This window comes from Orussus abietinus, unplaced genomic scaffold (assembly GCF_000612105.2).
Source record: "Orussus abietinus isolate OABI.00-Male unplaced genomic scaffold, Oabi_2.0 scaffold3, whole genome shotgun sequence".
NCBI classification, from domain to species: domain Eukaryota; kingdom Metazoa; phylum Arthropoda; class Insecta; order Hymenoptera; family Orussidae; genus Orussus; species Orussus abietinus.
In genome coordinates, this window is record NW_019395984.1 from 1,831,259 (window position 1) to 1,853,521 (window position 22,263).

At 52.4% G+C, this 22,263-nt stretch overlaps 5 protein-coding genes across 14 annotated transcripts; 2 read left to right on the forward strand and 3 right to left on the reverse strand.

The window, feature by feature from the left end:
- The first annotated feature begins 296 nt into the window (after positions 1–296).
- Positions 297–7,219, forward strand: LOC105699123 (alpha-tocopherol transfer protein-like). 7 transcript variants are annotated; one of them, XM_012423880.2, is made up of 7 exons: positions 297–368; positions 5,422–5,636; positions 5,722–5,881; positions 5,948–6,009; positions 6,143–6,336; positions 6,416–6,629; positions 6,705–7,219. In XM_012423880.2, exons 2-7 carry the CDS (start codon positions 5,462–5,464, stop codon positions 6,905–6,907), a joined length of 1,008 nt encoding a protein of 335 aa, XP_012279303.1. In that variant the 5' UTR covers positions 297–368; positions 5,422–5,461; the 3' UTR covers positions 6,908–7,219. The 7 variants fall into 7 exon arrangements, with proteins under 7 accessions (XP_012279303.1, XP_012279297.1, XP_012279298.1 ...); XM_012423875.1 differs by lacking the exon at positions 297–368 and adding an exon at positions 431–464; XM_012423877.1 differs by lacking the exon at positions 297–368 and adding an exon at positions 1,844–3,763.
- Positions 7,216–9,428, reverse strand: LOC105699122 (putative serine protease K12H4.7). The gene is made up of 10 exons (XM_012423872.2): positions 9,170–9,428; positions 8,916–9,097; positions 8,637–8,820; positions 8,507–8,555; positions 8,300–8,435; positions 8,167–8,233; positions 7,867–8,083; positions 7,654–7,786; positions 7,425–7,594; positions 7,216–7,363 (listed from the first exon to the last, which is right to left on the reverse strand). Exons 1-10 carry the CDS (start codon positions 9,371–9,373, stop codon positions 7,254–7,256), a joined length of 1,452 nt encoding a protein of 483 aa, XP_012279295.1. The 5' UTR covers positions 9,374–9,428; the 3' UTR covers positions 7,216–7,253.
- Positions 9,429–9,735: 307 nt separating this feature from the next.
- LOC105699121 (U2 small nuclear ribonucleoprotein auxiliary factor 35 kDa subunit-related protein 1) lies at positions 9,736–12,127 on the reverse strand. 2 transcript variants are annotated; one of them, XM_012423870.1, is made up of 3 exons: positions 11,731–12,127; positions 10,537–11,378; positions 9,736–10,461 (listed from the first exon to the last, which is right to left on the reverse strand). In XM_012423870.1, the coding sequence occupies exons 1-3, from the start codon at positions 11,989–11,991 to the stop codon at positions 9,837–9,839; spliced, it is 1,728 nt and encodes a 575-aa protein (XP_012279293.1). In that variant the 5' UTR covers positions 11,992–12,127; the 3' UTR covers positions 9,736–9,836. The 2 variants fall into 2 exon arrangements, with proteins under 2 accessions (XP_012279293.1, XP_012279294.1); XM_012423871.2 differs by lacking the exon at positions 11,731–12,127 and adding an exon at positions 11,494–11,670.
- A 283-nt stretch (positions 12,128–12,410) lies between these two features.
- Positions 12,411–14,634, forward strand: LOC105699127 (dnaJ homolog subfamily C member 22). Its single transcript, XM_012423888.2, has 5 exons — positions 12,411–13,109; positions 13,362–13,509; positions 13,719–14,083; positions 14,154–14,261; positions 14,335–14,634. Exons 1-5 carry the CDS (start codon positions 12,711–12,713, stop codon positions 14,539–14,541), a joined length of 1,227 nt encoding a protein of 408 aa, XP_012279311.1. The 5' UTR covers positions 12,411–12,710; the 3' UTR covers positions 14,542–14,634.
- LOC105699126 lies at positions 14,584–22,255 on the reverse strand. Of its 3 annotated transcripts, none has more exons than XM_012423885.2 (10): positions 21,535–22,255; positions 19,819–19,932; positions 17,434–17,827; positions 16,816–17,124; positions 16,541–16,728; positions 16,305–16,434; positions 15,761–15,901; positions 15,517–15,701; positions 15,214–15,434; positions 14,584–15,149 (listed from the first exon to the last, which is right to left on the reverse strand). In XM_012423885.2, exons 1-10 carry the CDS (start codon positions 21,538–21,540, stop codon positions 15,119–15,121), a joined length of 1,719 nt encoding a protein of 572 aa, XP_012279308.1. In that variant the 5' UTR covers positions 21,541–22,255; the 3' UTR covers positions 14,584–15,118. The 3 variants fall into 3 exon arrangements, with proteins under 3 accessions (XP_012279308.1, XP_012279309.1, XP_012279310.1); XM_012423886.2 differs by lacking the exon at positions 21,535–22,255 and adding an exon at positions 20,280–20,606 and having other exon boundaries at positions 19,819–20,210; XM_012423887.2 differs by lacking the exon at positions 19,819–19,932.
- Positions 22,256–22,263: the final 8 nt, after the last annotated feature.

Consider the following 22,263-nt stretch of genomic DNA (forward strand, 5'->3'; position numbering starts at 1 on the left):
ACGCGAGAAAAAAATAGGTTAACTATGCTCAAGAGGAAATTGAGACGAATTCCCAGAGAGGTGCGACTAGAATTTAAATACTTTTATATCGAGGAAGACTAATATCTGTTTTTTGATACGGAGGTATGGTTATATACTTATCTATGAGGTTAGAAGATTCGAATCGCGCGGGCGGCTGCAAGCGCCATAGGGGGGATACGGAGGCACTCTACACTAGCGAGTGGTTTATGGTCGAGCGGACGCGCGCCATCTTGTCGAGCCAGCGGCGGTTTCGAATACTCTGCGCTTTGTTTGCCGGCAAGAGTTGCCGATTTTTTTCATTTTTAAGCGTTGAATGCGAGCACTGGGTGCAGGGGAGGAGCGGAGAGGTAATTGTCGAGGAAGTACTGTGCCGAGGGAATGTACCCCGGCGGCGTCACTGTCTGGAAACCCCGGATGAGCGAAGTAAGCCGGCACCGGTGGAGGTTAGTTTCGAGAGGTTAAGTCTGATCCGACCTCTTGCGATAGGAGGCCTTCCGAGCTCTTTTGGAAGCTACGAGTCGGCACTTCGCCGCTCTTACGATTCTCGACGCGAGTCCCGAAGTCGTTGAGGGCGGAGAGCCCGAAGGTCGGCCGGGACGACCGCTGCGTTCTTCTCAAGGAACGTTTCGTTCGCTGGCTCCGAATTCGGCAAGCTCGCCTATTCTGTTTAATAGATTCAGCTGTGATGAGATATTCAATCCTGACACTAGGTAAACATTTTTGCCAATGAGAAAGCCATTGGATATACCAATATATTTGATTCGCAGGTGTATCGAAGTAGTTGCCCTGGTGAGAGCCAGCAGAAACCGAGAATACCTCGCGTGGGCAAATCAGGCGTCGCTATACGGATACCTCGACAGACCTTTCCAAGTCGTGCCTTTATCGTTTGTGGAATCGAAGCTACGCATTGGCTGTCCTAACTGCATTATCAAGCCATTAAGTTACATGGAATCGACAAAAGCAGCTACTACCGATGAAAAGAGCAACGATGAAAAAATGTCTCCTGCGGTACAGAGGACTACGGCATCTTCCAAGCCATGGCAGATATTATTTTTTGTACTGCTTTCTATAGCAACGTCTCTGATTTATAATCTTTACCTTGACCTTTACAAAAAGCCCGCACGATTGGCACAGTTTGACTTTTTTGACACAGCAAACGAATTACGAGAAAGAGTATACGGCCAACGGGTGGCTATCGAGGAGTTGATAGATTACTTCACCGCAGATACGGAGGAGTTTAAGGTAGCTGTCCTAGTAGGAGGGACAGGTGTCGGGAAGTCGTTAGCCAGTGAAATCATAATGAAGAATTTCCCCAACGGAAGATACGTCTTCGTGTACTTTCCCCCTTTGCCATCCAATGAAAGCAGTCTTTGCGACCGGCTCTCCTCTACTCGCTGCAACCTGATTGTACTGGAGAATTTGAGAGAAGTGGATATCACAAGTGCGGCTAAAATGACAGACCTTGTCGAGCAGTGCACGGACCGACACCGTGTCGCCGTGGTGGCCCTTATCAATATGGAAGAGACGCGCGAGGATTTAACGCGTCACCTCGACCTAGCGGCGGCCACGTCGAAGGTGCGGAATGCGTTTCAAGGGAAGAATTTAAACGCAAAGGTCATTGGTTTCACGACATTGGATGACGAGGCACTGGACACGTGCATAGAACACGCGGCTGCGGAGAAGAACACGCTACTGTCCAGGAAACACGTAGTCGAGATTCGGAACATCCTGAGAACGACCGGCAGCGGCTGCAAAGGGGCTTACGCGAAGGTCGACCTTTTCCGGAAGGATTTAGAACCGCCTCACGACCGAACCTCGTCAAAATAAATCTAATTAACATCATGAAACATTGGAAAGACATATTCCAACGTATTGCGCAACCGCGCGCCTAGAAATCGCAGGCGAGAAACCGCCCGATCCTTATCACTTTTATAACATCGGAAATATGGCGAGGCCGACGCCTCTAATTATCGTTTCCGTATATTTTCCGCGTTGTTCTGCGATCCTCCGATGAACAGGAAATGACATCTACGGAATTACGAAACTAGTGCGAGGACCTTTCCTACGCCGCGGAAATGCGAGGCGAAAGCGAAGCTAGGCGAAAGAACTCGCTTCACGTGCGGGCATCGAAGTCTCCGCATACGGAGACCTCGCTCGGTAGCGATTTCTTCTACTATGGAAGTAAAAAGGACTTCGAGTCGACATGCTTGCGACTCTTGGTGTATCGGATGGGACACGATGCACGACCTTTATCGGGTACACCCTAGGGCGGCTTGCGAGGAGCATGGTCGATACTTCGTGCGGCACTTCCGCGAGAGGGTTCGCTCGCGTTTCACTTTCTGATTCTCGGCAAAATGACGGCGCTGCGGTATTGCGTGGAGACGCCTCGCAATCGAATCGTAACGTAGGAAAGGTATTACGGCTGGGTCGCGTTATGCGTATGCGTTGATTATGCAAACTCGCCGGGTTTTCGGTTACGTATTTTTCTTTTTTTTTTTCTTCTCCACTTCCGAGGAGCGCGCGCCGTTTGTTCCTCCCACCGGGCCCTAGGCCCTCGACTTCCCTCGGGGATATTATTTCTTAACTTGTGCAGGCATTACGCCTAGGAGTTACGTAATTCGTCGTCCTGAGACCGCTTTGACGTTTGCTACGTGACGAGTCGGCTTTGCGCGCCGGAAATCGGCGGATCTGTGAAGGGGCAGGACGCGTGTCGGAATTATGCACTTGTTAAGGAAACAGACTTCGCCGGCGCAAAGAGCGATCGCAAACAGAGTTTTATGCCTCGAGGAGAAATTCGTTTCCTGCCGGGACGCCGCGCTTGTTCCGGGGATATCGGTATCTGCGTCGCTCGAATATAGGTGGATTAATGCGTTATGCTTGTTTCTAAGACGCGTACAATGTTTGTACAGACTTTTTTTTGTTGAACGGCGCTCTTCGCGCGGTACAAACTTTCTCGATGATTTTGGTATGCCTAACCCGGCGTCGAACTCTCCTCAACTCCGCCCCTGCCGCTCGGGCGTCTCGTTCACATTCCGCCGTAACTACGCGTGATATGGAAAAACGATTCGAACGAAAGTTGTTCACGGTATCACGGGGAGCAACTTTGACGGGAAACGATTTTTTGTGCGACGCCTCGTTAACGCGGAAATTCGTAATCGACCCGGAGAGCGGACAGACGCGCGGTCTCTCGGCCGAGACGCTCGTTCTGGGAACGAGCTGTCGTCTTTACGAATGCATATTTACTCGAGGCAGATCGGTTACGTCGACGTCGGGCAAATTCTAAGATTTTCCTGTAAAAATGTATAGCGAGTACTTCGATGTCAAAGGTCGAGGCCTCGCGTGTCTAATGCTAATCGGGCGAAGAAAGCGACCGACGAGTTCGGCTCGGACCGGAAGCGTGGGACTAGTTTCGCCGTAATTTCCGACTTCTTCCGTAATTTCGGAAGACTGTTACATTTCGGGGAACAAAAACACCGGCCAGAGCTCTATAAAAGGTCCGCGTTTCGACGGGTTTTGTCATTAGACGGTTTTCCGGTGCGCAGGGAAGTATCACGGCGAGCGCGACTCCGACTATTCTGCCCCTCTTTGATTGACAATTCCGAGACAAAGACAGCGCGCGATTCTACTCGGAGAAGGAGAAGGAAAGGTGCGTACGGAAATTATAAAGCTGCGCCCGGCACGTGGCCGAGAGACAGTCTCGAGGAGTCGATCTCTCGGCGAAGTTCTGCGGCCTGAAAGTACGGTAGTGCGAATTTTCTTTCACCTTCATTCCGCCTTTCATCCGCCATCACTAAGCCTAACTAACCACCCCCTTTGTGTCGCGAGATCGAAATTTTTCCCACCTTGTCTGATAATTTAAAAATTGTATTCTTTCAAAAAGACCAGGGGGTGGCTTCTCTGTTTAAGGATTTATGTATTCTTGTCCTTGCGTGGGAGATCATGTGAATTTTTTTTATTTCTCATCTTTTAGTTAGGTCTCGTTCCGGAATTTTTTTTATCAGTCCTTAGAGTCGACCGGGGTTAATTGCGATAGGGCGGTAAAGCCACTGGGTAGTAATTTACCGCTTTCTACAAGAGGCTCGTTGTTGCATACCTCCGGTAAACTACGCCCAGGGGATGGTCATCCGGGAAGTAGTAACGGGGAATTATCCTCTCTACACGTCGTTTGTTACTTGCGGAAAAACGCTCCGTGGATTTTCGCTAACGCGCCGTTAATTCCCAAACACCGGAACCGATTTGCCGAGGGCTTTTTCTCACGACTTCTTGCCAGGGGAGCGATTTTTCCGCGGGACTCGCAGACACACGTTTAACTCCTACCGTAACAACGGCGATTAATCCAGCCACTCCGACGATGGTTATAATCACCTCGTAAGCGCGTAGAAAGTCTTCCCCGAACTTGTAATCACTCCCGGGAAAAGGCCACCCTTAATTTCGGCAAAAAGCTACCCGATAGTTACGCACCATTCTGAATTTCTCCCGGTCTCGAGGACTTTCCCTCCGACTGCAACTGCGATTATCCAACTGTTACCGCTGCCTCGAAAAAGAAGGAAAAAAAAAGAAAAAAAAAATCCCTCCACGCAACGGGTCAACTTTCATCGAACCCATTACTCAAGGTGTTCGAGGGGGGTCGGGATAAATGCTTCGAAAAATATTTCCGGGTGTGGGCACTTTTTAGAAATCGTCAAACGAGTCGAGGAGGGCAGTCGCAGTCCGTCGGGGAGCTTTTATAAATGTTTTGTCGGATTTGGCAATTTTTTTAGAATTATGTACAATTCCTCGGGGAGGAGAGAAGCTTAACGGGTGGCGGTCACTCTCCATCGGCGAGAGCTGGCGAATCGCCAATTCGCTAGGCCTCGACCGGCGCGATCGGGGTCAAGATCACCGAATCGGCGTTTCCTCGAGGGCCGTCCTCGATTTCGGAGACCGAGTCCACGTAACGTCGGTCCAGGTCGCGAACAAAGATGGGTTGAACAACCCGGTCCACCGGTCGGTTGCGCAACCTGCAAGTGGAGAAAGTCGTTGCGAAACGGGCAGAGTTCGCGCCCGGGACGCGGCCTGACTCCGCATAATTCGTTACATAAGCCGGTCGTATATAGGATCGAACTTCGAAAATCGAAAAGCTTTACGCAACGCCCCGGATGGCGGATTACGTCTCGCTATGACCGGCACCAGCTGTCCGGACCGGAATGCTCGGAGATTTCGTAAGAGAGGATCTGGGTCTCCGGGGATCTCGGGGAAGAAAGTGAAACGATGGTTTCCTAACCCACTCTCGCTGAGACCGATTCCCTTTCTTTCGGCGAGAGGGGCTCCTTCGAGTCGACTTCCTCCGCGGATCGAAGATCGAGGTCGCCCGGAAGGAGAGGGAATCGATCCTGTAGGACTCTAAGAACCGATTTTCAGGCATTGGAAGGATCCTCCTGTGGAAATTCTAAAGGAAACCATGGGACCCGTTCAGTGGGTCTCCGAGGAGGACAAGTACGAGTGGTACCTCTCGGAGGACACCAAGACCATCGCCAAGGATGAGCTCAGGGAGGACAAGAACACCAGAGATCAGGCTCTCGAGCAGGTCAGGAACTGGATCAAGATGAACCCTAGGATCGAGAACTGTCGGCTCGGTGAGTTCCCTCGAATGTTTATCACTTTTTTTCTTTTTTTCTTTATCCAAATTATGAGCTAATTAGAGCATCCTTTTTCCCACAGATTCCAAGTTCATCCTGAAGTTCCTGAGGTCCAAGAAATTCAACGTCCCCATGACTCAAGAAGCTATCGAACGATACTTGCTACTTCGTCACGTTTATCATCCGGCGTTTAATAATCTAGACATCGTGGATGACACCATGGAGGAACTCCTCGCCTTGGGGTGAGTCCACCCATTTGTCGCTTTCCTAGGACCCGGGATTCTTAATCCTATAATTTCTTATTTCAGGTATCTCTTCGCGGTTCCCGGCAGAGACAAGAAAGGTCGCCGAGTGATAGTCGCCAGACCTGGTAAACCTAAAGCCAACTAAGAATTAATTTTTTTAAAAAACCTTCCTTCAAGGTACCGCGAGATTTCCCACCGTCTCCAACCGGAGCCGAACGTTGCTTAAGCCTGTCGCTGTTTATCGGCCGATCCTTTCAGGTGTCTTCGATCCGTACAAGTACACGAATGCAGACATGTGCAAGATCCACGCCATCACTTACGAGGCCTTGATGGAGGACGAGGAGAGCCAGATTCGCGGTTTCGTGCATTTCGCCGACGGAGCCGGCGTCAGTTTCCCACATCTGACTCTTTTCACCCCGAGGGAAGCCGTGCGTATCGTGAAGAACGGCGAGGTGAGAAACTCGACTACCCTTGCAAAGAGCCCCCACGTTGCTAACTACGGGTCCATATATTATTTCTTCAATTATCCAGCGCACCGTACCGATGAGACACAAAGAGGTGCACGCGATAAACGCCCATCCGTCCCTGAAATTCGCCCTCGACTTCGGAATGTCTTTGATATCCGAGAAGATCAGAAATAGAGTTAAGGTCTACACCAGTCTGGAGGACGCGATCAGCAATAAACTGGACGTAAGCGTGCTGCCGAAGGAGTACGGAGGCACCATCCCCATGAAGGAGATGATCGGTGAGGGAGTTTACCTGGTGACCCTGAATCCTGGGGTTGCATCGTCGCTGATAATTTTTTTACACCTTCCAATAGTGTCATGGAGGCAGGAGCTGATGGACCTGCGCCCGGTTCTGCTCTCCCACGACAAGATGAAGGTGCGTCTGGAGTTCTACTCCGACAAGGCCAAGGAGGGCGCGGTCTCGGCCTTGAAGCAGGGATTCGGCTGCTCCAGCGTTGGATCCAGCGACTCCGCCCACGGCATCACGGGGTCCTTCAGGAAACTCGAGATCGACTGATGGAGGGAAACCGATTGCCCGATCCCCTTGTACTATCTTTAAGGAGCCTAGCTTTAAAGACCTCACAGTGACCGGAGCTGCGATTGCCCGAGGTGCACTCTTGCCGGAAACGCCGCGTCCAGATTTAGCGGAGTCCAGATTCTGAATCATTCTCAGCATTCCCTCGGGACCCGCAACCCAGATTCGCCTAAGCATAGTACACTCGCACACGTAGGAATTAGACTTGGCGCATGTGTTCTCGTAGATTAGGTTACTCTTCGATTTTTAATCCCTCTTTCGTCCTCCAAATAAAGGGAAGATTTTTTATACGAATTATGGCGAGGTCTTAGGCGCATTTTCAAGGACTCTAGGAGATGATCCATCGCCCGATGATCTCGCGCACCTTGGAACGAGCCTGTGTTAGCTCTTCGAGGTCGGAATCCGAGTCGGGCATTAGGTCGACGCAGTGCGAAGTCCCTGCGAAAGGACGCGAATTAATTCCATTGACATTGGGTTCTTCGGAATTATCATCGCGTACCGTTCACTATGATCGCGGGAGACGAGTCGTTGAGGTCCTCGAGGATCGACAACGAGTGCCAGGGGTCCACGTTGCCGTTGGTGAAGATGACGTTCGTCACTTCCGGTATCCAGCCTCCGTACATGATGTTCGTCCTCTCGATCCCGAATTCCAGGGCTGGCCGGTCGTAGCTAGGTTCGCGTTCGTTTTCGCTGTTATTTTAGATCGATGAATGGCTAATTATACTCACTAATTTCCGTAGAGGTCTGCGCACATGTCCAGGAAGTATTCCAGGGGGAACAGCGTGCCGAATATGGATCTATTCGAGTTACTCGTCTGGTAGTATCCGTACTCGGTGCACGTCTGGTACAACCACTGCCTCGCTGAAGAGAATTAGAGTTTCTTTAGTTACTTGCTAATTTCTCCGTCCTCCCTTTTGTTCTACGATTGCTTAACAACCTACTGGAGCTAGCCGCGGCTGGGGACGCCCAAGAGACGTCCGCGAATTTCTCCAGAAATCTTTTGTAGTCGACCTCGAGGCACTCGTCGGTCGGCCGAGCGACTTTAGCCAATCTTTCAAGCGGAGAGCCTAGTTTAACGTTCGTCATGTCCTCGCAAATCTTGGATATCTTTGTCCCCCGGGACACGATGCCGTCGAACTGCACTACCGCCGCGAATTTCTATAGAAAGAAAGTTAAAAAAAAAATAATAATAACGCGCATGTATTTATTTTGTTAATATTTTCTAATTTTCAGGGATCTACCTCGGCTAGGTAAACCATGAAGGTGGCAAGGTCGTTCCGCACCGTCACGTCCGGAGTCTTGCAGAGACTGGAAGAAAGTGATTTTCACGTGAGGAATAATTTTCCTATATTCGAAATGTGGATTACCACGTACTTAAAGTACTTCTTCAGCGTCTTCAGACCCCCCTCGACGGAGAGCAACCCTTCTACCGAGTCGAAGGCGCTTTTCACGTCTCTGACGCACTGCTGGCTGTATCTACCCAAACTATCGGCCACGACCTGATAGTACTCTACAATGAGAAAGTTAAAAGGAGAATGAAACCCTGTTACGAAACGGCCGAGCCAAATGAAATCGCGTTACCGAAGAAGTCCGCCTTCGCGAAAACGGGAGCACTGCTTGCCAGGGCGCCCTGAAAGATAAACGGGTAAATTTTTCCCGATCGAATTAATACCAGCTTTCTCTTCAGGACTGCGTCTGCGAGTCAACGGACCTGGATGAGATGAGGATACTTCAACCTGGCCCAGGCTGCCATGTTCCCGGCATAGGACCCTCCGAAGACGATCACCGTGCCATTCTTCAGGTTCCTCTCCCGCTTCTTGGCCTCGATAAAATATGCCACGTCCGCCAGGGCCTGGTCCACGTTGAGGAATTGCAAATTCGGCACGCTGGTGTCCCTGATGAGGAAACGGAAACCCCGAAATGTAAGGTTTATCCTGGCGTGGCCACTTTTCCCTACCCTACTGGTCGGTACTATGAACGACTTACGCACAGTGTGGGTCTACTGTGTCCGTAATATCGGTGTTCCGTGTAATACATGAGAGCCTTGTTCTCCGCAGCGATGTCGTACATGAGGCCGGCACTCAGGAAGCCCCAGGAGATCGCCCACTCGCCGCCCAGCATCACCAGGATCGGTCCAGACCCCTCGAAGAACTCGTCGTTCTCGAAGTAGCGCTGCCAGAAATTTATCGGATTAGAGAAGGACTAAAGGGGAGATATATTTCCAAATTAATGCCCTGCATATACCATCTGCCAGGTCCTGTTGTCCCGATGATTGAAGTGGTCCAGAGGCTGGGTGATCCATTCCTTGGAGAGGGACATGGGGGACGGTCTGGATTTTAGCGACCCCGTGACATCGATCCCCTCGAAGGTGAATCCTCGAAAACCGAAGCCATGTACGCGCTCGACGGCGACCAGGAAGAGCAGGAATATTGCTGGGACAGGATTCATGGTCGCCGATTCCTTGTTGGTTCCGGGGATTCACGAAGATGACTGATACCGTCGATAACGCGAGCGCGGTTCACAGACAGGAGTTTGCACGCCGTATCGATGTTCTACGGGACAATCGATCACATTGTGTGACGCCGGCTTTTATCGGGATCGATAAAAAGAAAATAGATACAGGTATGCGGGAGATAGGAGAAATCGACGGGCGAGATGCCTTCGGGGGGATTTCTGAAAAGAAGTTCCGTCACGGTGGACGTTTGTTGGCGGCGAGATAAGGGGAATGATAAGTTAATTAATGAGTTAACCGGTATAAATAGGAGCTCGGATGCAACCATGAGAACCACGGGAACTCGCATAGAAAAATATTTAATCGAATTGTACAAAGTAGACAGGCTTATTGTAGGGTGGTGTGGCGTCGACCGCCATCTTTGGATTCAATTAAAAGGTCGGTAATTAATAGTTAAACTCATCGCCGCGTCTTCTGCGGCTCCTCGTCGCAGTCTGAGGTATCCCAATTCCCGTTCGAAGGAGGCTTGTCTTTGGCGGCATCTTCAGGGTTCTCGGCACCAGAGGACCCCGAAGAACTGGACTCGCCACTCTCCGAACCGGAAGCAACGCTCTTTTCGTTCGTATCCCACGCGGATACGCCACGTTTCCGTTTTCTAGAAGTTCTCTTCGTTTTTGACGAATCGCTCTCCGATGCGATCGACCTGCGACTAGATGAAGAACTCTCTGGAATCCTCGATTTCCGGGAAGAACCTCTGCCCTCGCGAGATGACTCCATTCCTCCATTTTTTCTGGCCCCGGTTGACCGCTCCTTCCGGTTCTCGCTTCCGGACTTTTCGGAACGTCCCGCGGGCCGAGTCCCGTCTTCCTCGGACCTGCCGGGTTTCGTTCGCCTACGGGATGAGTCCTGCGAGCTCCTGGAACTCCTCGAAGCAGAGGTCCTTTTTTTCCGGGGCTGCTCTTCGTCTCTGGAGTCCTTTCGACGGCGTCTCTCTCGAATCTCCGGCTCCGGAGACTCGGACCACCTCCAGCTTCCGCTCTCGTTCTCACCCCGGACGGATTCCTCCCATTTCGAGGACTGCCTCCTGCAAAATACATTACACCGTGTTAATATCACGTATCTCGTTTCAGGAATAAAATCCACGAGGGACGTGACCGACCTGCTGCTACTCCTCCTGGAGCTTGCCGAGGGGTCCTGACTTCCTGCTCTCTTCGCCCACATCGGGGGGCTCTTGATGTCGTACTCGTCCCGAGGATTCCTGAAGGTATGGAGGAAGTTGCATGCCCTCCCTTTGGGACACTTCCCCATGCCGCAGACGGCGTTCCTCCAGGACTTCAGGTTGACGAACTCGCAGTTGAGCTGCCTCCCGGCGTACCAGCGACCCTTGAGCTTCCTCAGGGCCCTGGCCGCTTCCCTCTCCGTGTAATACTCCACGTACAAGTTACCTCGAAGATGGATCTCCGTGTTGCAACAGTACTTCAGAGTCCTGATCCTGCCGAAGCTCTCTAGTTCCGGCACCACGTCCTTGTAGAACTCCCGGAAGTGGCGCCGGGTCTCGGAGCTCTCGAACTCGAGGCCCACGTCGGTGTCGTACTCGGCGGAATTTTTCTCCAAGGAGAAGTGGGAGTAGAAGCCCGGTACCAGGATCACCTTGCTCAGGCACACCCTGCGATGGTTCCTGGAACAGGTGTCGCCGTACCGACATGCTCCCGTTTTTGTGAAAAATGGACAGAGCTCCCTGCCGGGCTGACTGTCGGTCACCACCCGGAAGGTCTCCGGAGTGCTGGCTCCCTCGTCGATATACTCGTCTATCCTTCTCTGTAAATCTCTTTGCCTCTCGAATTCCGCGTCCCGCAACCGTTGCTCCTCCTCCTTTTTCGCGCGCTGCGCCTTCTGCTTCTCCTCGAACTCCTGCCGGATCTTCGCCTCCTGTTGCAGCTGCTCCTGCCGCGCTCGAGCTTTCCTTTCCTGCTGGACTCTCCACTCTTCTTGAGCCTTCACCTAAAATCCAGCAACAAATTAAATCCGGGGAACCAATAGAGGCAGGTTAAGGGGATAAATTATCTCAACCCCAAAGGAGAGTAACTGGACGTCGATTTCATGTCCGAGCACTCACCACGAAATAATCTGCGGGCTTCGGCAGCCACATGACTCGCTTTTCAACGTACAAATATTTAATCTATTTAATACTTAATATATATTACTCCAGGTTTAGTAATGACTGTCAGGAGTCTTCGCGGTAACAACAGAACCGCGGAATATTGTTGTTAGGCGTGAAGTCTAGTAACGACCCCGAATCGGGAATTCCAGTGTGTGTATTACGTGTAAATAATTATAAAAACTCTAGTCTAACCTCTTCCTCGAGCCACAGTCTCTCTCTTTCGTCGCGCTCGCGCCTTTCCTCCTCTTCTCGTTGCCGTTCATGTTCCTCTTGCTCGGCCAGCCAGTTTGAATATCCCGCGCTCCGCTCGAGCGCCATCTTGAGTCGCTCCGCGTCCACCTCGCGCTCGCGGGCGGCGGCGCATCGCAGCCGTCGACGTCGCTCTCTCTTGGCGACGCGTCGCCATTGCTTATGCGTCGGTCTTGCGCTCGCTGTGTCGCTCACGACCTCCATAGCTGGACATTTTATCGGATTTGATTGCAGGTCTCGTCGCCGACGAGCAAAAGCCGCGACAACGTATCACGCGTAGAAGAATCCAGAAGGAAAACGCGGCCACTGAGTGCCCCTGGGACGGTGGACGGGCTGCCGAGTCGAGATTCACGACGCCTCCGCCGGTGGCGCTGCCGGCGCGCCTGGCGCCATCTTTGAATCCTGCCGCGGGCGCGCAGGCGTGGGACGGCGAGACTTCTTCAATCGTTTGATATTAAATACGATATTATACATTAATATGTTACGTTAAGTTACCGGTAAGTTTAATTGGGAGGAAAATCGAGAGTTGATTAGGCGTTTAATTTAGATATTCTGGCGAAGGAAGAGAAATGTATGGCACGACGCAACCGTTCGTCCCACTTCTTACGTCCGAGGTACCTGCGACAAGGTACCGTTATTCCCTCGGATCGTTGAACCGCTCCTCCCGAGACGCCACGGTAGTATAGCCACGTACACCTCGCAGCACCTACCTCTAAAAGCGGCGATAAATCTAAACGCGCTATTCTTAGAAAAAGAATTAAATAATTGCGTTTCTTTTAGAAGAGGGAAGGACGCTGCTGTGGAGTGGACCGCGGGAGGACGTCGGCGGGATGCTCGGTTATCGAGGCACGGATTTAAAGGGAAATCGACATCGACTGAGGAAGGAATTTTAATACACAGCGGAGGACTTGTATCAATGTGAAATGCAATCGGGGTCGTGGCTGTCGTGGTGTCTCCCCCTGGACAGTGTCTCATTTTTCCAGTGGAATTGCCCGCAGTCGAAGAGCCGCGCCATGCCTGAGACGGAAAAATTCATATCGAAGGATCGGGAGAAGGCGAAAACGAGGAACGAAGGTCCTGCCCGGAAGAGGAAGTCCGTTTTCGTGGCATATGTATTTTGGCTCTTTGGGGGAGTATTTGGAGCCCATCACGTTTATCTGGAAAGGGACGATCACGCATTCGTGTGGTTCTGCACTTTAGGCGGGTATTTCGGGATCGGATGGCTCAGGGACCTCTTCAAGATCCCAGGATACGTGGCGGATGCTAACGAGGATCCCGAGTACCGCGAGTGGCTCAAGACACGAGTCAGGGCGAATAGAAAGGTAATGTCCTTTTCGAAATAATATTCCAAATTGCCAGTTTGGAATTACACTCACTTGCACGATTCATTTTCTCCGCACAAGAGTTCTGAGTCACCCTGTATGTCATCTCGGCGTCTCTTTCACACCGGCGACCGCCAACGAGGTCAAACATTTTTCCGATTAATCCGTCACGCAATCTCCCGTCCATTCAAGAAGAAGTGCTCAATGAAGATGTCGATTTTTCTAGGGATCCTAACGTAATTATCCTTTCAGCCTCCCTTCTCAGTGGTGCGCTTCTTGGGAGCTCTGGTGGTCTCCTACGTCTGGGGTCAGCTGGTGTACATAGCCATTCCCGAGGACGAGGTCCATGGAATTAACTTCCGGCCCCTCATCATCTTCATTCCTGCCGCAGTTGCTTTAGGTGAAATTTCCACTCTGAACCGCGTTACATCGTGAAATTCAAGGCTGCAGACCTGTCGGCGCGTCGCGATAACGAATAGTTACGCAGGCCTAGATAAACGAGCTTTGTGTTTCTGGAAAAAAAGAGAGAAAAAAATAGAAAATTCACGACGTCGTTGGTGGCTGAAAATTGCAGTTTGTAGGATAAAATCTTCTCTCGGTTTTTTTTAGGCACATGGGTAGTAGGGAATATCGGCAGAGAGCAGGGCTCGATCTGGCTCCCACTTTTGACGGCGTACTGCTGTTATCCCACCTTGTATTATATCGGGGACGACAGTACCTGGATGGGACTGATGGTGACGACGACCGCCTTCGTCTTCGACAGCTTCTCCAAGGAGTGGAGGCTGAGGCCTCGAAAAAAGAGGAGCCTCCCTCGGAGGCTGGCGATCCTCCTCCTGGCCTCGGTAATTTACCTCTCTCTCTGGGGTAGCTATTTTTACTTCAACGCCACCATCACCGACAGCGAGGGAGAGGAGATCAAGATCTCGGAGGCCGTTAAGCACTTCCTCACCTCGCCGATTTGGTTGGACCTCAAGGTTCGCGTTCGATTACTATAATAGCGAGGATTTAACGTCTTGGTTACAACTTTTCCCTCCTATCTTGCAGACGAACCTGGAGGAGGCCTGGCGACAGGTCAGGCATCAAGGATTCTGGGCGACCTGGGCGCAGCTGGTCGACTTGACGGATCCACGAGGGGAGATAAACGCCTACAGGGTACGCGAGATAACGCCGTCGACGCGACTCTTTGGCGTGACAAATTAACAGCTGTTCGAATTATTCCTCGCAGGTGTTGGAGCTGTCGCAGACGTCGTCGCAGAGCGAGATCACGGCGAAGTGGAGGGCCCTCTCGAGGGAGCACCACCCGGACAAGGTAAAGGGCTCCGAGGAGGAGAAGAGGAGGGCCCAGGAGAAGTTCATGGAGATTCAGCAGGCGTACGAGATCTTATCGAGCGCGAGGAACCGCAGACAGCGGCGAAACCGCAGGACGGAGTGATCTTCAGGGACCGACGCTACCTACGGATTACCCCTTTCCGTGTTTCCCCTACATCGTTGACGATATTTATATATAATAACATAGTCTTTATTACAATGCTCACTACGTTTACCCGAGTTCGCGGGCACATCGACACAAGAAAGGCGAGCGAGCTCGTCCGCTCGCTATACAAAAGAGCACGAGGAGACGCGTTGGTCTACCGACGCCGGTTAACGGTGTTATTGGGTCATGCTGCGTGACGTAGAATTAGAGAATGCCGTCGAGTTTCTCGTTATGACACGTAAAAAAAACCTATCAACTACATCTTCGTTGCCGCGTTTACGCGCTGCATCCGGGAGAGGCACGTCGCCTCTCGTGCGAGACGAGCGCCAACCCGTGTTAATTCGAGCTAGTGAATCAGGAACTGATCGCCCTCACCGCGGAAGGGTTAATTTGCTAGTACATGCGACTCCACCTCGATCGAGAGAGATCACTTTCCCCGGGCGATTAGCGGGAAGATCCAGCGGAAGCGATCCCGACCTTCCTCGAGTCGCAACGCCAGTCTACCTTGCTCTTCGTTGCGAATGGTTAACCTTGGTTACCCATCCAGCGGCGGTACCAGCGTCACCCTGCGGACCGAAACAGCCGTTCCATTCCAAATTACCCTCAACGCCTGGGAAAATGAAAGCTCACCTCAGCTGCGGCACGCTCAGGGGACGAAGCAAGCTTTTCACTACCGGAGGAACGTCCCCAGCTTTCGGCAAGGCGGGACTGCTCGCGCAGAGGGCGGCGCTCGTCAGCTGGGTCACCAAGGAGAATCCTCTGTCGGGACCGGAAGTGGTTCTGAAGACCCGCCGAATCCTCGACTTGAGCCCCGTGGAGGCGGGGGGCAAGTTAGTAGGTACGGGGGTCACCTGAGGAACCGAAGGAAATTTTCAAGATTTCATTTTCCCTTCTTATTCCTGGGGAAAATGTCGATCGTACTCATGTCCTCACCTTTCCTTGTAGAACCTTGGCCGCGAGTTCGGGCTCGCTGCCCCACCTGCAGGAGGTGTTCCGGTCGAGGAGCCGGTGCCTGGCGAACCGCTCGATCACGTCGGCGCAGGAGTACCTGCCGCAGAACCTGGCCCATTGTTCCGCCCTCAGCCCTCTTCCATGGTCCCTCAGCGTTGGATTTGCACCTGGAACCGAGAGGTCCACTTTCTAGACGCCGATGTTTGCCTGGACTCGATGAACTCACCGGCGAACAGCAGGAGCTTCGCGCACTTGGTCCTACCCTGAAGAGCGGCCTTCATCAGCGGTGTGAATCCCAAGGCGTTCCTGGCGTCCACCTCGATTCCTGGACACTTCTCCAGCAGGATGCTCAGGCACTCGGTGTGACCTGCGGATGCGACGGTCCTTAGTGAGATACTCCCTATATTTTTCCTTACGTAGATGCGAGTTTAATATTAATAGTCTTCCTTATTTCTTTTTCACGCACGTCGCGGCGTCTGTCACGCGGGATCGAGCGCTGCCAGGTAGTAGCCTAAGTACGTCAGCGACAATCTCGTGGCTACTACCGCCTCCTGTCTTCCCCTCCTGTTAGTAAGTTATTTCCGGCTCCGCTGACGTTCGGTGACGTCGAGGGGAGCCGCGGCGCAGCTTTTCGCCGGTCAGTTTTCTGTTCCTGAAACTCCCTCCCGACGAGGGTCCCTCGCCCGACCGCGATGAGCTTGCAGAGCCGAGGCCTTTGATCGATCGCCAATCGATGAACTACGATTAATCGTCACTGGCGTGACACCCACCTGCCTGGGCGGCGAAATGCAGGGGGGTGTTCCCCTCGTTGTCCGGGATGTTCGGGTCCAGACCCGGAAACGAGAGGGCGGCCTCCAGCATCGCACAGGCTCCGTTCCCCGCCATGTAGCTTACCGCGGTCTGCGACGATTCGCGTATCATTAATCCACTTATCGGTTATTCCATTAATTAATACTTTCGTAAATTAATAAATATATTGTATGCGTAGAAGCGAAGTGGCCCTCACCCTGCCGCTGCCGTCCACCGCATTTAAGTCCATGGTTCTGCCCCTGCAGACCGGCTCCCTGATCCTCGTCACGACGTCCTCCATGGTCTCCTCATCGGCCTCTCGCGCGGCTCTGAGGAGCACCTTCGGGCCCCAGGTGAACACGCTCCCCTCCTCGCTCGACTCCTCCGGCACCCTGGGCTCCTGGGCTAAGAGGGCAGTATCCGTTGACCGAACGCGAATCCGCAGGTAGATCGATGAAAACGATTTTATCCCCTAGGAGAGCTCGGCCTCACCCTGAAGAACCCCTCGGTGGTAGACCTTCGCCTCGTGCACGGCGGTTTTCTTCCTGGGCGGACGTTTCTCCTCGAAGCTGGTGTCCGAGCTGAAGGAGACCGACTTCTTCACCTGCTGGTCGGCGCGCTTCTTCCAGCTGGTCGGCACCGCTCTCAAGCTGGAGGACCTCTCCAAGGACCTTGGCCGGGGCTGGTCCCGCTTGCTCCTGCTCCCAGGACTCGCGAGGCTCGCCAGGAACGCCGAGGACCTGCCCAGGATGCCCTCCTCCGAGAACCTGCCGCGCCGCGACTTGTCGCCCGCCAAGAAATCTAGATAAATAACCGCCCAGCGGTATAGTCGCTCCTCCGCACGCGTTGCTTCCGCGCGGATTCGCGGAAATACTGCGGTTCCCGATTCGAGCTGATGTATACAGAGTGCGGGGAAAGTTGCCGGGATTTTTCAAAACGTCTTGAACGATAGGGCAAGTCTGGAGGAAGATATTCGAGCGTCTGTTGACACTAATGCTAATGATCTAATGTGTCCGTGATTTTATTAGGCAATTGCGTTCCTGAGAAAATATTGATAAAATCGATAGAATACTTTCCGCACTCTGTACACGTTGCCGGGCGACTTCTCACCTTCCTTGAAGTCGTCGGGGATGAGTCTCTCCAGGGAGCCCGCGAAAGGACGATTCTTCCCGGTCCTGTTGTCCGGGTCTCCTAGGAGCGCGCCGTTCCTTGTCGGTCGATTTCTGCCCCTCTCCTCCGCGTCTTCCTTGATCTCGGCGTTCCTCGGCTCGCTCCTCTCCCTCTGGACCTTTCCGCCGAGGAGCGGCGCTTTTTTCCGCGGTGCGGCCGTTCCGGGGCCAGGCGGGGTCTCGCGGACGGCGAAGCTATTTCGGGCGAGCGGCCCGCGCGACGCTACGATGCTGAAGTTCCCTGCGACGCTCCTGGGACCCCCTGCGAAGGGGTCCGCGGTCTCGCCCGGGTGCTCTTGCCAGGAGGCGTGGTCCTCCAGGATCTTCCTCACCTTCTGTCGAGATCGGACGTAAACGACGATTTAAAGGGAAGCGAAAGTCGCGTCTCAAGTGTCGGGAAACTAAGCTCGTCACACTTTTCACCTCAACTGGGTGCAACGAATCGTGTGAAAATTTACAACGCGAACGTGGAGCCTGTAAGGAAGGTCCTGACACCCGTGAAATTTTTGTACAAAATTTTGTTTAAACCTATGTAAACGAATTTTTGAAAAATTGAAATTTCATGGGGAGTCCGGATCTTCCTCGCAGCCTCCAAATTTAAATTCTAGATTTTTATACGATTCGGTGCACCCGGTCGGGAGAAAAGTTTCACGAGTGAGACCTCCCTGACGCCGCTTTTGCGCTACTTTAAAACTCCAGATCGGACTCGCGGACCTTGAATATTGGCTTTGCCGAAAACCAGCTACGAGGAACGTATCGACGCGATCGACGCCTCTTCGCGGTGTCTCTAAATCACCGGCACGGCTCCTGGCACCGGCGTAATCTCCGCTTATTCCCGGTTATTTTCGCCTCGGCGGTTGACACGTTAAATTAAAACCTGTCCGTCCCGGTGGCAAAGGCAAACCTCGGGCCGGGTCAACGCGAGAGCCTCGATTCTCGCCCCGGCGACCTCTCGACCGAATCGCCTTTCATTATTCCGCACCCAACACTCGGTGGAAAAAGGAAAGAAAAAAAGAAGAAGAAAAAAGAAACATATCGATCCCACTCCGCGCACTGGATTACCTATTAATTCCGTAGAATCCGACCTAGTGAATGAGCAAGACCAGTCTTGGTTTTACATCCTTGGGAAAAATACAAAATGTACAATTAGTACAAGACTGTCTTGGTCTTACGGCCTCTTGGGAATTGAACGACACTCGACCGTGGTTGATTAATAGATAATACGTTAGATTACATTGATAAATGAATAAATAGATCGTATGTATAGAATTGTGCCCATAATTATGAAAGTGGTCTAAGTCAAAATTAAAAAAAAAAAATATGAGTTTATCAGTTATTTCACGCCATATTATTTCAAACGAAATTAATTCAATGTAATCCCGAAACAAAAAACATATGACTTAGACCACTTTCATAATTATGGGCACAATTCTCAACGATGCAAGACCGATACCGAGACCGATCTCTCCGTAAGACCGAGTCTAATCTTGTTCACATGTAATTTGGCCGGCTTTAAACCGGAGCAAATATTTACCTAGCTTGTCGGTCTATTTGCGCGCACTTATGTATACCGTATTATTAATTGACTGTGTTTCTTTTCTTCAGGCGATTCCTCGAGCAAGGCGATGCCGAGCCTACTGGCCGCGAGGCGAGCTCGAAGACGGAGAGCACCACCGGCACGTCCCGGTCGTAGATTCGATTAGATCGACAACGAGACGTCGACGTCGCGACGGCCAGAGCCGGAGGAGGGACGAGGCCTCGCGGTAGCAACGATCCTAAGAGCCCGGCTTTCGCCGCGGTTCGCGACTTCTCGTCGTAAGGCCGAATCGTGGCCTCTCTCTCTCTTCCTCTCTCTGTTCTCGGGTAAGATCGAGCCGAGCTATTTATACGCCGCTTCGAGAGATCTTCGGGTCCTCCGCGGTGAATTTTTCCTCGGGCGGCGTTCCCTCGTTTCCGGGGAAGACGTCGCGGCCAATCCACCGGGACGAGCGAAACCCACCGAGGAATGAATTAACCGAATCGAAAATCCGCAGGTAACTCACCTGATGAGTGGTACTCCGCGGTGAATTTTTCCTCGGGCGGCGTTCCCTCGTTTCCGGGGAAGACGTCGCGGCCAATCCGCCGGGACGAGCGAAACCCACCAAGGAATGAATTAACCGAATCGAAAATCCGCAGGTAACTCACCTGACGAATGGTACCCCGCGGTGAATTTTTCCTCGGGCGGCGTTTCCTCGTTTCCGGGGAAGACGTCGCGGCCAATCCGCCGGGACGAGCGAAACCCACCGAGGAATGAATTAACCGAATCGAAAATCCGCAGGTAACTCACCTGATGAGTGCTGGGCAAAGCGGAGGACGCCCCGAGCCCCGAAGAAGATCCCCCCTTGGTCAGCATCGCCCTCCGACCCGAGGTCCCCCCTGGGGCCCCGACCTCCATGAGCGGCTGGAAACCATCGATTCTCGGTTACTATTTTTTTTCCCCTCTCTCCTTTTATCTCTCTCTCCTCCGAGCTTCCGTGTCAGGGTCCCGTAAACCCCAATGCCAAATCGTGGACTCGGAGGTGCACCACCACTCGCGTTATCAGGGAAAGTTCGGGCAGGTGAGGACCCCCGGCACCACCTTCTCGTCCTGGGTCGAGGCAACGGTTTCCGTGGGATTTTGTTTTAACGATCTCAGGGAACGAAGGACTGCATGAACTCCTGGCAAGCCTAATTTCAGACCTTGAAGACGTTTGCGTTAAATTTGAATTTTCCTTAACCTGGCCAGGGGTCGAGAGGGGTCATCCTTACGATTTGGCGAAGGGTCGGGATGTGGACTCTTCGGGGGGTTTAATTTCCTCGAGAGATTGCCCGGTGTTTTTAAACAACCCGGTGGCGTGCGAGCCTCCTCGATTTTACGATTTAGGGGTGAGGGTCGAGCTTTCGTGCTTCCCGTGATTTTCTACCCAGGGTTCGCGCCCCTTAGCGCCAAGGCTAACACCCTCGCGAGGACTTTCCGTGTCGATCGGCGGGATCGGATTCGCGGATTAGTTTCCGAGCTGGAAATAAATCCGCGCGATTGTGACGTCCGAATGTTGATTCGAGCGCGGTTGGCTCATTGCGCCGTTCAGTGGTCGGCATAACGGGTAAATAAATTAAAAATAACTCATCCCATACTCCCGACACACTGAAAGAACGCCTTAGAGGATCGCGAGACGCTCCGCTTATAAAAAAAAAAAAATGCCATACCCTTTATTATTTTATTCAGAATTTTTTAACCACGTTTACTTTAACCGGCAGTTTATTAATATCGATTTTACGTCAGGGAAAAGTTAATCAGGGACGAGTAACCACGAGATTTTCATTTCAGATGCCGGGGCACTGACCTTCCTCAACTTGACTCGAGTACCCGAGGTCGCTCTTGTATGTCGGTCGCAATCGGACGCTCTTCCGTTCGCCACCATCGCCGGGACTTCCTGGACTTCCGTCCAGGTCAGACTGACGTGGAGAGGTTCGAGTGTCCTCGAGATCGCGATGACGTCGAGGATCACGTAAATGCCCGAGAATTCCGAGGAACCGGAGCCGAGTGGGTGCGTGACAATCCGACATAAAAAAAGGAGGCAGAGGAGCTTGCACGAGCTTTCCAGGACGGCGATCCAGAGAAGCACTGCACTGCACCCCGAAGAGGTCCTCGCTTTTCCTTTCCACCGTTGGTTTAATTTCCAGTCACGACTGTATAAGGGAATTTTTCCAGGTCTCAAGGGACCATGGAGACGTTCCAGGGTGACTTCGCGGCAAGAAGTAGCGGAGATTTCAAGTGGAACCCCGAGCCGCCCTTAGCGCAGACGCGAGTCCCTCCAGGTGTGAACACTCGCAAACGGCGCCTGGGATTAGATTAGAAATCCTCGAGCACGCGATCAGGGCATCGATCTACCCCTTTAATCGATCCCCGGAATGGGAAGTTAGGTATCCCTTGTCCCGAGAGTCGGGGCGAGAGGATAGAAAGAGAGCGAAAAAGAAAAAAAAAGGAAACGAGAGCGATCGAGTTAACCCGAGGAGCACTTACTGTCATATGTGGGCGAGCATCCGCAGGGACTTTTCCACCTCTGGAGGTGCAGTCGCGTGCTTTCCCCTCATTAAGGAACTCTCGATATTTTTATTTCCGTCCTGTTAGTGGGTCACAATTATTGCATCGTCCCTCGCCCTCGCGGGTAATTCCACCGGAAGGTGGAACAGAACCACCTGACTGATTACGATGGAGATTCTTGAATTATTAAAAAAAAAAAGAAAAATAGGAAAAATATTATTTAACTGGGTCTTATTTTAGAATTCACAGGCACGAGAGCATGGCGCGCCTCCGCCGTCGCGACGCTTCGATCGAGACGTCGGCGAATCAACTAAAGAAAAAATGACGATGGCGTCCCCTTCGAGGCCGGGCTTCGGGCGGCGAGATCAAATTCGGATCCGCGGATCGGGCTCGGATGCTGCGAAGAAGGACCGCTCGCGCGAGAGAGCGAACTCTCTGGCCGTTCTCGCCCGATGGAGTTCCCCCCGCTACCTCGGCCAACTGTGCCTAGGTCATCTATTTTCGCTCCTAACATCGCCGATGACCAACCACCGGGAGGATCTATCGTCGATCGATCAGCAGGAGATCGATCAACCGCACTTGCCGGCGTAAACGATGTGCGAGTACGCGTAACCGCCGGCTCCTCGAGCCTCTCCCACGCAAACGATTCGCGTTACAAAAAAATGTCTCGGGCAAAAGTTGTCCATTAGAAGGTTCTCCGGATTTTCT